The sequence below is a fragment of the Haemorhous mexicanus genome, chromosome 3 (genome assembly GCF_027477595.1).
Source record: "Haemorhous mexicanus isolate bHaeMex1 chromosome 3, bHaeMex1.pri, whole genome shotgun sequence".
Classification (NCBI taxonomy): domain Eukaryota; kingdom Metazoa; phylum Chordata; class Aves; order Passeriformes; family Fringillidae; genus Haemorhous; species Haemorhous mexicanus.
The window spans coordinates 48,637,355-48,651,972 of NC_082343.1; the positions used below are offsets into that span (position 1 = coordinate 48,637,355).

General features: G+C 36.1%; 1 protein-coding gene across 1 annotated transcript in view; it reads left to right on the forward strand.

Moving 5' to 3' along the window:
* The window catches only part of WDR64 (WD repeat domain 64), a 58,775-nt gene that overhangs the window by 33,963 nt on the left and 10,194 nt on the right, over nt 1–14,618 (forward strand). Inside the window, exons 12-21 of the mRNA XM_059843289.1 lie at nt 832–980; nt 1,986–2,109; nt 3,430–3,599; nt 5,380–5,556; nt 6,487–6,617; nt 7,892–7,969; nt 9,628–9,718; nt 11,132–11,198; nt 12,462–12,601; nt 13,996–14,101. Of these exons, the coding sequence (XP_059699272.1) occupies nt 832–980; nt 1,986–2,109; nt 3,430–3,599; nt 5,380–5,556; nt 6,487–6,617; nt 7,892–7,969; nt 9,628–9,718; nt 11,132–11,198; nt 12,462–12,601; nt 13,996–14,101 (1,233 nt within the window). The remainder of the gene's footprint in view (nt 1–831; nt 981–1,985; nt 2,110–3,429; nt 3,600–5,379; nt 5,557–6,486; nt 6,618–7,891; nt 7,970–9,627; nt 9,719–11,131; nt 11,199–12,461; nt 12,602–13,995; nt 14,102–14,618) is intronic.

Here is a 14,618-nt window from a genome sequence, read left to right on the forward strand (position 1 = left end):
TTGCTATGTGCCTGGCTTCTCAGAGGAGATTTTCACTTAGTAATTCACTAACATTCATAAATCACAGCTCACCTTCATGCTTCATTTGAGTATTGCCATAGCTTTCCTTCTGTGCCTATTTCTAAGCTGCTGACCTCTGGACCTGGATTTATGCCAAGGATTAGGCAATTTCCTCCTTTGCTCTGGACTCACTGCTCCTCCTCTGCTGGAAGATCAGCTGGGATATCAGGGCAGGGATACTGGAGCTGCAATGGGAAACTGCGTATGCACTCTGGCTTGAGAGCACTGTACAGACCTTGTCCTTTCTTTTGTCTTATTGTCCCTGTCTGCCTCTGCTTTGCAACCCCTAATCTGAGAGCACTGTTTGTAAAACACCACTCAGAACTGCAGTGCTGTATAGAGAAGGTACTGGAAAGACACCATTGTTGCCTGCAGATAGAATTGCTTTATCCTAAGAAAGCAGAAACCAGAATTTATTTGAGTGAAAGATCTCCCAGTTTGAGTTTTATGTATTTGAGTACATTCCATTTCATGCCAACCAACTCTGCAACTGAGGGATTTATGGCTTCTACTAGTTTGCAGTCAGGATGTCAATCTCATCAAAGGTGGGCAGAGGACTGTGTAAGACAGGTAAATACTTGGCCATTGCTTGACTGGTACTTTCTGTGAGAATGTTTTCTGCATCAGAGAACATGTTCTCAAAAAACAGACAATATTCTGTATCCTCTTCAGAATAACTCGTACAAACCCAATGGTTTACATGAAATCTTTTCATTTCCAGGAAAATTATGCTCAAAATGTATGTATTCTCACTTCTCTCACCTTGTGCAGGTTCAGATGTCATTGATATTTATCCCCTGGCTAATGTGACAAAAGGTTCAAAAGAGTTGCCTCAGACACATAAGAAGAGCCTCAATGTTCTGCTTTACAACAGGGCTTTTCACCAGATTCTCAGCATTTGCACTGAGTCAATACTAAAGGTGAGTGTAAGTTGTCCCCCTTTATACTGAAAAATAGAAGTCTCAGCTTTTGTATTCAGAATAACTTATCAGGAAATTTGATAAGTTACTAATACTTTTTATTCAAAGTGTTGTTTTTGTGGCTATTTTGGGGGTCCAAAGAAGTGGTAGCCATGGACCCCATCTGGGTTCAGAAGATTCAACTTTTCTTTTTAACATAAATACAATAAAATACAGTATTCTACAATGATCTACAATACATTTTCTACAATAATCACAAGAGGTACTGAGAACGTGTAGTTTCACAGCTGTTGGTACGTTAGATGGCAAAATCTGTAGGGAGAGGTAGCATCTTTTATTGGGTCACTTGGGTAGCATCTTTTATTGGGTCTCTCTGAAGATGTTATTTGTCACTGTAAACCCTGTCTTCCTTAGATCACAATGGCTGCAACACCATTACAATCACAATTGGAGCACTTGGTGCTACAGAAAATTTGGAGCACTTGGTGCTACAGAAAATCAGATTCCAGTGCATATGAAATCAGTAGCTACTTGACAAATCCAGTTGCATCTGAGCTATCCCATTACAGTGACCAAATTTTGTACTGGTATTTCATTAAAAGGTGTTGCCTAAATTTCCAAAAGGATTCAATAATGATCAGAGATAGTTGTTTCTATGGTTTTGGACCAAATGTTTATGAAAAGCCTCATTTGTATATTCTGCACAGAAACTATAAATCAAACCATTCTTCCTAGTTAAATTTCTTTTCTTTCAAACGGTAAAAACACTTTATATTTAATATCAGCCTCTCTGACTTAACAAGGGTCTTTATCATAGTATACATAAAAAAAGAGCCTCCTCTTGCCTGGGTGGCTTCCCCAGAGAGAGGGACATTTTCAGGGAAAATACACTGGTGTTTCAGTAAAAAATTTTGCTATTGGCCATAATTTCTCCTATTACAGTAGAACTCATTGTGTGATCAGTTTTAGAGGATGTATTAAAAATAACTAGTATTATTTTTTTAGGTCTGGGACCTAGAAACAGGATCTCAAATATATCAAATAGAAGATGCACATGGGCTGAATATTGAGGTGACCTGTGCGGCCATTGAAAGAAATGGGGTTTATCTTGCTACTGGGGCATGTGATGGTAAAGCAATTAAATAATTACTACCTGGGTTTTTTTACCTTTACGATTTTTTATTACCTTTTTTTTTTTTTAATGGCATGTTACATTAGCAGACAGAACTCTTTGCCTTGACTATCTCAGTAACAGAATTAATTTTGATTGCACAGCTGTCAGTCTGTAAAAGGGTAGGGTGGATCTTGGTTGGGTTCTCTTTGATAGGTGGTTCACAGAAACATGATTTTGGGCTGCTTGGGCTCTGGTTCTTTTTTAGCCTATTACTCTTTGAAAGACTATCTTCAAAGCTCTTGGTCTGAAAAGTTGTTTCCTCATAGTACTTAGGACATAGATGTGTAACTAAATGGCTGCAGATGAAGAATGGTCGTTTTTTAATTTTCTAGTCTCTAAGCTCAATTTTATGGTGTTGGAAGTCATTGAACACTAGAAGAGAAAGATAGATAGATAGATAGATAGATAGATAGATAGATAGATAGACAGACAGACAGACAAATAGATATAGATGTTTCCTGTATATTTTTCATGTCAGTTATTAAGGGCGCATGAGTTTTAGGTAATGTGACCAGACGTCTCCAATACACAAGTGAACATCAAATTGTGCAGGAAGCTTAAATAATTTTATATTCTGTTAACATGAAATAATAATTCTTCTTACATTAAAATGTTCAAGAAGACACACCTGAATTTCTAAAATATGACACTTATGAAATGAGGACGAAATTATGTCCTTTCCCACACAACATATTGGCTAATATTTCTTGTTTCTACCTGGGAACAGAGACTACATCCTTTATGGATCTTAAGACCACCATAGAAGGTGAATGTTGTCAAGTCTTACAAAAGAAAAGTCACATGTAACTAATTGCTTTACTTAAGAAAATTCTGTAGCTCCTTCTCCCCAGTAGCTCTCTGGGATAAATCCAACAATCAGGTCCCTCTGCTCATTGCTGTCACTCACAGCCCAAAGTCTTCTGCCAGGTAGCCCATAGATTGCTTTCTGATGATGTTATTCAGAAACTGTAAGAAGTAAGATAAGCAGACGTCTTTTATCCTAGGCTGTACAAAAAAATAGACATGGAATAAAATATGGAAAAATTGAGAGGGTAGTGATGTTTTCTGTTAAGTTTTTTTGGCCCAACAGCTGCTTTGCTAAGAAACACACAGTTACAACTTTTGAAAAACCAGTGGCCTAGTTCTTGATCTCAAATTGGATTTTCTCTTTCTTTCTCTTTTCCCTGTTTGGTCTTATTTAAGATTCTGGATTTGCAGCACAGGTTATTGCCTAAAGTTCGTTCCCTTTTCTACATTTTTGTCATCCCTGTGTAGGAACAGTGAAAATCTGGGAATTTGAAAGCGGGCAAGAAGTTAAAGCCTTGCCTTTAACACAAGACAGTGATGATGAGCATTGTGTGCTGAAGATGGCATATCTGAAGGCTGATGGAGGTCAACATGCAGTTATTGTTTTGGAACAGAGAGGGAAGATAAAAATCATTCAGGTTTTTCAAATATGCTTCCTTTTTCCCCACTAATGTCATTAGGTAGCCCCTCATTTTTGAGGTAAAATAGGACTTTTTTATTAATTAGTAGATAAACTTTTAGAAACTGTCAAGGAACAATCTATTTTTTCAATGCAATCAACTTAGCTTTTTGCCCTTCTGTCTAGTGCTAAAATGTTTATTAGTCCATTACTGGTTTTCAGCATTCTCAAATTTTTTTCCTCGAGTTTGCTTTTTCATTTGTGATTGAGGTTTCAATAGTTACAGATCCTTTGAGTTAGCAGCTTTAAAATATTGCTGTTGTTACTACAGATAGTGTTTAGTCTATTTAAAGGACTTCTTAAGATGATATTTTGATGAAAGTATACTTTTTTTTTTCTTTTTAATTAATTGATTAAGACACTGGATTCTTAGGAAGGGATACCAAGCAACAAGGCAGTAATAAATCAGATTGGCTTGCTTGGCTTGATTTTGAGCATCTACTCTGTGTCCCTTTCAGCTAAAACTAACAAGATGCATTCGCAGCTTATAATAATTATGGCTTAACTTCTCAGACAAACCTTATTTCTGTGGAATTACATTCCTCAAACTGGAATTTTTAACTTGGAACAAAATTCTTCTGAAACTTTAAAACAGCTGTGTGCAAGGTAGAAAATGTGGGTTTAAACAGATGATATATTTGAGAGAAAAAAGAAATATACAGGCTCTCATCTCTGTAAATAATATATTCTTTCGAGCCTGCTAATGAAAAGCTGCTTTATACAGAGTTTTCTTCTGTTATTCTGACTGCTTTCAAATACTCCATCACACGACTTGCCCCTCAGTGTTATTACTGAAATTGTTTACAACAATCCATTAAGTGTAAATGATGTAAATGTATCCCTTGACAAATAGAGTGGTGAGTTGAATCTCCTCCAAGTCTTTATGAAGCTAAGTAGATTAATACTGTTTCACATACTTGCAGAACTACATTTTTCCACAAACGTTTCTGTGATAATGAGAAATACAGGTTGGTTTATTATTAGCTTTTTTAAAGGCTTTAAGTATAGTAGTTAGCAAGGTAAATGGGAGTAGCAGCCTAAGACAGTTGATCCTTTGCAGGACTCTACTATAGATCTCTCAATTTTTAGTCCTTTCCTAAAGGTATTTCATGTTTGATTAACTCAATAGTATAAGATTTTAGTAAATCTTAATTATTGCTTCATTCTGCAGCTTAAGACATCTATGAAAAAAGTAGCAAACCTAAGGAGCTGATTTCAGTAATACTTCTCAAAATGGACAGAAATGTCAATGTTAGAGTAGGAACTAGATACTGGAGTGAATCTCTTATAGTTGGAAAAGCATGAATGACTCTAGGCACAATGGGGAGGAATCAGAGACTCAGGGCTTTAGCTGAGCTGTAGCTTCTCAGACAACTGGAACAACCATCACTTTTGCTGGATGTTTTGGTAGATATGAAATGGAGTGTAACAAAGTTTGTAAAATAAGCAGCTAAAACTAAGGAGACAACTTACTTTAAAGAGGTAGTTAAAATGAGTAAAATCAACAGCTCTGAATTCCACAGCTGCACAGCTTCTAATTTAACAGCAGGTAACTTAAGGGGAGCTGGAATATGTCTAGATGAAGCTTCAGTTTGAAGTTTAGGCATATGCTAGTTAATACCTGTAACAGTTTCTGTAATTTGTCAAAGAAAACAAGCTTTTCATACACACTTGCTGTAATTCTTTATGAATAGAGAAATTCTTTCCTTCCTCTTTCATTAAGTCTGTTATTTTAACAGGGTGACTCAGCTCAAACACATCTATATGTCACATGGGTGCTTCCTGAGATAGTGCCATTTCCACGAAGGAATCCAGTTGTGTATCTGTCACTGAGGCCTGCCTCCTTAGAAACACAAGATTTTTTTCCAGAGATTCGGCTTCTATGTAACACCAGTTCCATGAGAAATGATAGAGAGGTGAGAAACACTTCAAAGTTTCACAACCTTTACAGAAGATTATAAAGTAAAATGTTTACTGTGCTCACAAGGATTTCATGTTTTAGCCACAGGACAACAACCAAATAATTATTCTTCACTGTGATTCCTTACAACCTTGCATGTTCTATGATTTTGTGATTCCAAACTTCTCAGTATACTGAAATAAATACACAGAATAAATCGTGTTCCTAAGGGCTATATCTTCCTACAAGGCCATTGCATGGTTATCGCCATAATTAAGGAGTTGCTCTGAGCATAAACTTCGCATTCCTGTACAATATAATAAGTTGAGGTTCTCACATAAACACCTCTAGAAATGACATGTCTTTCCTCCTATAGCTAGGCTGACCTTTAGTAGTAGTGGCATGTAAAAATCAAGCTGAGTGATTCCATTTTCTCCTCTTACTGCTTCAGTAAAGCAAAATTTATGTTTCAATTTAACTTGAGTAGTCCACAAGACTTAAGTTCTGTCTTGTAAAATTTCACTAGCTTTGTAACAGGTGTGGATGGCATTTATGGAAAGGTCATTATATCTCTGTTCAGTGACTTCTTCCTTTAACTTGATTGGAATATCTCCACAGATACCTACTTATGATTAATCTTCAGTCCTTACACTTGTTTTCAAATGCTAAAATTGTAACTGTGCTATAAAAAGCAGGTCAGGTTGGAGGCCCCTGTCCTCTGCAGCAGGGAAGATATCAGAGTATCTCCCAATACTTTCACTCCCTGTTTCCTCTAGTGTTTCTATATAGCTCAAATACAAAAGTATTAAAATAGCATATACCATATGCAGTGGATGTAGACACTGTCAATTTAGGCATTTTGTTCAATTACCAGTTAAAATATTTCACTGTCTGTAGTGTCCTACTCTAACTCCTACTCAATTTTTCCTTTTAATCTTCTTTGTAGACTTTTTTATCTTCTGTGGATATTAGGTGTTTTGATGTTTTACAAGTAGAAGGCAGCAGATCAATAGCTACAGGAAGTGCAAATGGTGAAATAAATTTGTGGGATTTTGAATCTGCCTCTGTGAAATGCCTGTAAGTATTACTTTCATGCCTTTTGATCTCCAGTATGTATTACAAACCTTTCAAGTGGCATACTAGAAATTCCAGTGTGCCCAAATACAAAGGGTGATTTACAAGCAGGAATTAAAATAGCAATTTATGTGGGCCCTCCTCCCTCCAACTTCAAATTACTTTGCTGGCTATTCCTGACATTGCAGGTAGGAGAAGTGATCAGGAGAGTCATTTGGGAAAGGGATGATGTAATTAAAAATAATGTTTTAATGTAACTCAGCACTGCCGCTAAAGGAAACTCTCATTGACTAGAAGCTGCTACTGAGCTGTAGAAACATCCTTACTTTGGAAGTTTTGTGTTTAGGAGGACATTTGGAACTAATGCTACTTCAGATGATAATTGCAGATGTTCTACATTATCAGTATCTCAATCACTGTCCATACCTAGAAGACTAGAAGTCACTTTCAATGAGGAGAAACCTGATGTGATTTTGGAGGTTTGAGAGTAAAGATCTTCCAGAAAAAGTTACAAAGAGTGATCATAGGATGGCTCCGGATATTCTTATCCCCATTAAGCTGCTACATCAGTAAACTGAACAATGGCAATATGTCTGGTTAGACTGAGTGGAGCAGCATAGCAGTATTCCTGTGTTAGTGAAGGAATACATGTCTTTTAGGACCATGCAAAGTCAATATTTAACTATCCTACCCAAGAGTTTCACTTCATCCTTCATGTGCAAAATTGGCAAGTTTGTGAGAAAGTGGGATGAGTTTTCTGTACCATGAAAAATAATCAAAACTTTACTGCAGTTCAGCCAGTTCAGAAGTGGCTCTTTCTTTATATTTGCTTCCCCATATATGAGGCAGCCAAATCAAACTGATGCACGGAAGACAGGAAAGTCAATGTTAGTAGAGTGCTTTACCCAGGATTCAGATCACTCTTTGAGTGCCAGGAAAAAGGTGCGTTGCTAACATTAACTTAGTTAGTCAAGTTACTTCACTTTCCTCTTAAATACTAATCCTCAAGAAAAGACTTGGCTGAATGAAATTTTCATCATTCCATCAGGTACCTGTTTTTCCCGTGACAGGCACATTCTCTATGTCTTGCCCACTGACATTAAACCATCGTAACTGATTAACTGATTCTGAAAAACTATCTACAACTTTAGGTGGCATGCATTCTGGGGAATTAAAATCTTAATTTTTTTTTTTTAATAACAAGTTAAATGTGAAATGTTTTCTGGAACAATACACAAACTATCTGATATATCCTGTGCAAATATCTTTGTTTTCAGGCGTAAAACTACTGAAGACAGTGAGGTCTCTGGAGTCAATGCCATATTATTCCTTGTACGTAGTGTTTCCTCTTCCAGGTAACTGTACATTTTATCTTCCTTGGCACGGTGATTTGGTATTTTGTTGTTGTAAAATTATGTCATGTTTCTCCAAGATAGATTATTTGAATTGAGATTTTATTTGAATTTAATCAATTCAAGTCCATGCAGTTAACTAACTTTCCAAGTCTTAAACTTTCATAATGCTTGTCAAACAATATGATATGTTATTTTTTCCACTCAGCTCTCCCTATTTCCTCTAAATGGTCTCGTAAGTCTCAGTTATGTTGAAGAATTCAACAGAAGGTAGCTTTTGCCCAGTATCAGTTTTCCAGTGTACCATAACTTCTTTTATCTCTATGAGATAATTTTGTGGCAGCAGACTTTTTCTTTATTTTAAACCTGATAAAATCCTCCTGCTTTTAGGTACTCTCAGCAAAGAGGCAAGCACATCAAAGTGTGTAGCCACAAGATTCCTTTTAAAACAAGCTAGAAGCTTCCATAGGTTGGTAGTATTAGATAGAAAGAGAATTTTAGCCAAATATGCTGATTTTGAAAGAAAGGCATTGCACCTGTACCTCACTTCAGAAACACTTGTCTTCCAACGGATATGCAAAGGCAGTGGTAGCCAAAAGGATTCAGTATGGTTTAAATATTTGTGCAGTTTTAAGTTTTTAGCAATTTGACAGCTTTTTTGCTCTTGTGAACCATAAAGCTGGTTTATGGCCTTATGTTGCTTTAAAATCTTCAAGAAGCTTATGTAACTTGGTATCAGTGCTACTTAATTAAACATAAACTCTCTTTTTGACATTATAACTTAATTATAAGTTTAAGAAATCATAGCTAAATAAAAAAAAGGAGTGATTAAAATTCATAAATAGATTTTTTAATAAATGAAGATAAGCTTTTGCTATTCTTAAACAGGAGAATCCTATAATGACTTGGAAAAACATAGCCTTAGGATGTTTTGTATTTACTGGGAAGATACCTGGATAAATTTGACTGTGATCATACACACACACACAAAAATGTTCAAGCATGATAGCAAATCGGTAAAATCAAACACTGAAAATTGCGAAGTTATGGCCACCTGACCAAATTTAACTGGACTACCACAGCTGATTACTTTCTAACTATCCCAATTATTCAGCTACTCTTGCCAAAAGCAGAGCAGCAGTGACGCTAGTATGTTATGTGGCAAGGACCACTTATTAACACCGTCAGAATTTTTCATGACTCAGAAAAAAAACCATTGCAGATCACATCCATTTTTTTTCATTATTTTCTTCCACAAAACCACATTATTGAGTGTTTTCATAACAATTTTAAAACAAGTTTTTATGATTAATTGAAAACGGTTTGCAGAGTAAGTACTGTGTAAAATGAAAGGGGAAAAGCCATTGACAGGCAGTTAATTTTTCCCTTTTGTGCCCTAAGGATGAATACCAATGTTATTTTTCAATTATTATGGATTCCATTAGCTCAAAATTCCTGCCAGGAGAGGTTGGCTGTATAATATGCAAATATTGCCTAGTTACTTAAAAAAAATATATAAAACCAATAACCCTTAGTCTAATTAGTCTAATCAGTTTAAGTACTATTTTATTAAGCTTTTTAATGCTGGGTGATATTGATTTCCAGGTATCAAATAGTATCTTCCAGAATATCAGTAATCTTCAAGAATTTCTTTCACACAGGAGAAGAAGTTCCCTGTCCTCTGCTCCTTCTGTGAGGAGTAATGCCAGTGCCATTGCAGAGCACAAGGGAAGTTCTTCGGACCTACATGAGGTAGGTATGCTGGTTTGATGGATTTGGTAGCATTCAAGACTAATTTTGGATTTCTTTTTGGTTTTGATTTTAAAATACTGTAACTTACTAAAATACCTCCCTAAGACCATCCGCAAAACTAAATATCAAGAATTATGAAGAATTATGAATAATTAACAAAGCTTTGTTTAGCTTTGTTAAATTGACTGTCACAATGCATTAAGAATCCTTTGTTAGTCAGCTGGTACTGTGACACATGGAAAAGTTAACTATCAAAGTGTTTGGCAGATACTTATCACTAGCAATTCTGACTTCCCAGTAGGGGTATACGAAGATTCAAGGGAGAAGGTAAAACTGACAAATTATGAAGGACTTGAATAAAAGCAGAATCACTTCAACATTGCAGCCACACCTGCTTGGATACATTCTTTCAAATAAAAGTATCTTTTTTTTCTTCTTTTTTTTTTATTTTATTTTTTTTTACCGTCACTGTATCAGTGTTTCAATCTGTATATTTCTGCTAAGGATAATTTTATGAGTTTTCTGACACTTTTTGCCTTTCTATGCCAGGACATGCCATACTTGCAGAGCAATAAAAAGTGAGGAGGCAGAAAGAGGAAAATCCTGCTACCTCGCACATTCTTGCCAGCATTGTTTTAGCAGAACATGGCACTTGGATAGATTCCCAAGCACACACTGGTTTAATTGCTATCTGCAAACTAAAGTATCCAATACACTGTGCTGTGTCCTCATTAGAATAGCAAATGGAAAGTGATTTGCAGCATTTAAAAAGATCCCTGAAAGTCACATACATTAAGCCTTACACATAAATGTGTAGGATGAGATTTAAGTTAAGTGACTTGTCCTCTTCTGAGATACCTCAAACACTCGAGGCTGCAGAGTTTTCCCTGCCTGATCTGACTTGGCAATTTCTGAGGTCATTATACTGATTACTGTCAGCCTTGGGGATCCTCAGAAGCCTGTGGCAAGAGCACAAATTTCTGAAAATTCTTTTACTGAAAATGCAGACATGAGTAAGAGTTTATATATGTATAAATGTATTTTTAAACTTAGTTAATTTTTGCTCAAGGCAGTAACAAAACTACATGCATGTTCTGAATGACACTCTCAGAGAGATCCAAGTTACATTCATGATTGTGACTGATGTTGCTTGTCTTAAGAAATTAAGGCTATTCAGCCAAATTTACATTTAACATGCTCCTTAATTCCCATTAATTTTGGTTTTGATTTGTTCATCTGTTGATTCTCTTCAAATAAAGTGTTTCTTGTTTACCCTCGGTGGAAATTGGAGAAATATTTGAATAATCCAACTGAAAAAATAAGTTCTTATAATAATTTTGACTACTGAATTGTTCTGTAGTTACATCCAAATTCCACTTCCTAATTCTCTTACATTCTATTCATTTCTTTTAGAAAAATGCGGAAAGTGATGAAATTAATACTGAAATAACTGATGAAATTAATACTGAAATAAAAACAGGTACAGAAAGATGTTTTTCATTCTTTTTGATGTTGATCCATGAATTCTGCCCAGATTATTGTAGAAACCGAGTTAGTCAGTTTGCTGGCAAACTTTGTTTAGAACAATTGGTATACCTTTGGTATGTGGATGACAGATCTCATCATCTTCTTCTCCCTCCTGATTTGCAATTATTTCCCAAAAGCCAGGCCAGGATGCAGGATATGCAAAATCTTAATTGGTTTTTTCTCCAAATTGACATGGTAATGCTTTCAGAGTTTGGGAATGTCAACTATACACACTTTTCTTCTACATAAATATTCAAGCAATGAATTATTGAAATAGTATAGAAGAGCCAACTTGAGTCAAGCAACAGTAAATGGTCTCACAGACAAAAGCTTTGAAACTAGGTGATATTTTAGAAAGAAAATTCTTCATTATGGTGTCTGCCCTTAAAAAATCATAATCAGGAGAGAGCCTAGTGCCTAAGAATTAAAGCTGTGGAAATGAGTTTTTGAATTTGCAAGAAATCCTCTAGATTCTTCTGAATCCCTCAGAAATCCTCTGCTAGAAAGCAAAATTTCCCAATAATAAAAAATTTGATCATCTGCAATATGGATTTAAGATCAATTTATTTGGGGAAAAAAGCATGCCCTAAAACCAGAATATTCCTAAGCCTTGTTGGCCAATGAAATAGACAATCGTTTTAGGTCTTGCATCCACTGAATGTCGATGAAGGTCCTGTCAGCATCTCCAGCTCTGGAAAAGTCACAGCAGAAACTCAGAATGGATCCCTGTGATCATCCCCTTGCATTTAGCAAAAGTTTTCAATTAGAGAAATAAGTATAGAAATCTATGATTCCAGAATTGTTAAATGTCATGTCATTATTAAATTTCATTGCTAAATTCACTGTTATTTCTAGAAGACTCATGCAGAGGCTGCACATCTACCTGGTAGCTGTCCTGATGGCCACTGTCGTCCTGCATTCCTTCTCCACTCTCACTTGTGCATGCAGTTCTGTAAAATCTATGGCTCTCTTCTAAATAAGGTTCCCCTACATCACTGAGCAATTGTTCTGGCTGGCTTAGATAAGATAATGAAGATTGTTCCCATTTCTTTTCAGTTATCTTTATCTATGCCTCTAATGTTTTTAGAGTAATGCCACCTTGATGATGGGCTTTATTTTCAAATGTAATTATTTTTCTAGTGTTATGTCATTTCTGTGCACTGAAAAGCAATACTAAAACCTTTTGAGATAATGTATGATCATTTGTGTTCCAAAGCAACTAAGAAAGAAACAACTAGCTGTGAGGACACCCAAAATCCGGAGGTGAATGAACAGTTGTTGAAGGCTAGAGCAGGACTAGCACCTCTACTGGTTTCTGCTCATGACAGTAGCTGTATCCGCCTATGGAGTATTCAGGTAACCAATTGAATGGCTTTGGGAAGGGACTGGAACACTGAGAAGATAGTTCCACTCATCTTTGGAAAATTGCTCTTTAACTAGCAATTGCAGCAGCAGATATTTGTGGCATCTTTTGGTTTTCAATTTCTTCCATGGACACAAATTAGTTCTGCTTTAGTAACTGTAGCAGGGCTTAATGGCGAGTGGAAAACAAGGAAACATGATTTCAAGTAATTATAACAAATTGACTCTAAATTTTTGTGAAAGTCTAGACTTTGATTATTCACCTGCAATATTCTAAGACAGGCTGATAGGCAAGGCAGAGTGTCCTACTGTCAGAAGAGGCTAAATATGCCTGGAAAATAGTCCCATCTAGCACTAGTAGGGTAACAAACCAGGAGAGAAGAGTGTCCTGGTTTGTTAGAATATAGTCCTAACACATAACATCTACAGCTGGTATGGGCTTGAAAAGCCAGTCATGCGACCAAATGGCAAAGGCTTATTTGTCATATCACCTCAGATCTATAAGACTTTTCCAGGTATCATGTTACTCTAAATAAGGTACCCAAAGTAAACACAGCAAGAAGGGAAAGTACCATGATATGATTGGTTGATTGGTAATATTGTTCATTGTGGCAGATGGTGATCATAAACAGTCAGCCATGTAAGGCTTTAACAGGAACCCCAGCTAAAGCAAATCACGGGAAGAATTTTTCCCATAGGAAGAAAGATGGTGAAGGTAACCTTGCAGATGTTTATGCAAAAATAGAAAATGATGGTAAATGTATCCAAGTATTGTAGATGTAAGCTTTGTTGGGTTTTGCTTTCTTCACAGTTGATATATTATTGTACTTAGATTCCTACAGGAATCTCCAAGTTCATATGCCAGTGGTGTCATCACTGGAATGATTGTCATCATCATTACATGGATGACAAAATAAGAATCTCCTTATCAGCAAGATATTTTCCCACACACCCTCCCAGTCCTGAAGAGGCAGCAATGGAGGAAGTCTGCTGGTGCTAAATTGAAAAATAGAACAAGTTGGTGAAGGAGACATTATGGGCTCATTTGCAGCAAAAAACAATATTTCAGTAGCAAATGAGGGGCATACTGATGCTATTCCATAGCAAATGAGGGGTAAGTGGTGAAGTAGGGGTAGGTGGAACTAGACTGACTTGCCTGAAGAATTAAAGAGCTTCTCCTTTCAACGTGCAAGAGAGCAATCCAGAAGAATACACAGCTATTTTCATCATTCTGTAGATTTAGGAATTTACCTTCTTAGCAGCTTTCTGAATAGATATGAGCTCAGTAATGTTGAATAGATAAAATCAATGGCACTCAAGTTCTGATGAATTAATATTTTTAATGTAGGTAATATAAGATAAACATTTTGTTTGTTTGTTTGTTTTAGGGAAACTTGATGAAAGAACTTCTGCCATTTGCAGGGCGTCCCTCAGGTCCTCTGACAGCACTGTGTACAGACATCTTCACTAAAATTCTTTTGACAGGCAGTAAAGGTGAGTAAACATGTTACTCATTTTTTTCAGGACAGTCAGTAGGACAGGAAAATATCATGGTGTAAATGTGCCAGAAATGTAGAATTGATGATCCAAGTGCTGCCAGGTTTTCTCCATCAGAGCTATAATTAAATAATTGCAAAAGGTGTTTTGTTTTATAAAGGATGGTAGATTAAAGTTTAGTGTTAGAGTGCTATCAATTGAATTGTTTTCATAAAAGACATTAAAATTTTCTTCATTCATATGCCCTGAATATACTTTCCATCTAAATTATGATATTGATCCCAAGGGCAAAGATTACTGCTAAGAACAAGCAAAAATTTCAATTCCATGGTAATAATACTAAATAAAAAGTTGCATCTTGGGCTGTACCAAGAGGTGTGATTCAAACACTGATACAGAGTGCACAGTAATGGCTCCAGCAGTACACAGCTGTATAGGAAAAGCACTTGTCAATGCTAGCAGCTCATTGCTAAACCTTTAATTTCACATGAAGTCTGGCTTTCCTTTGGCAGAA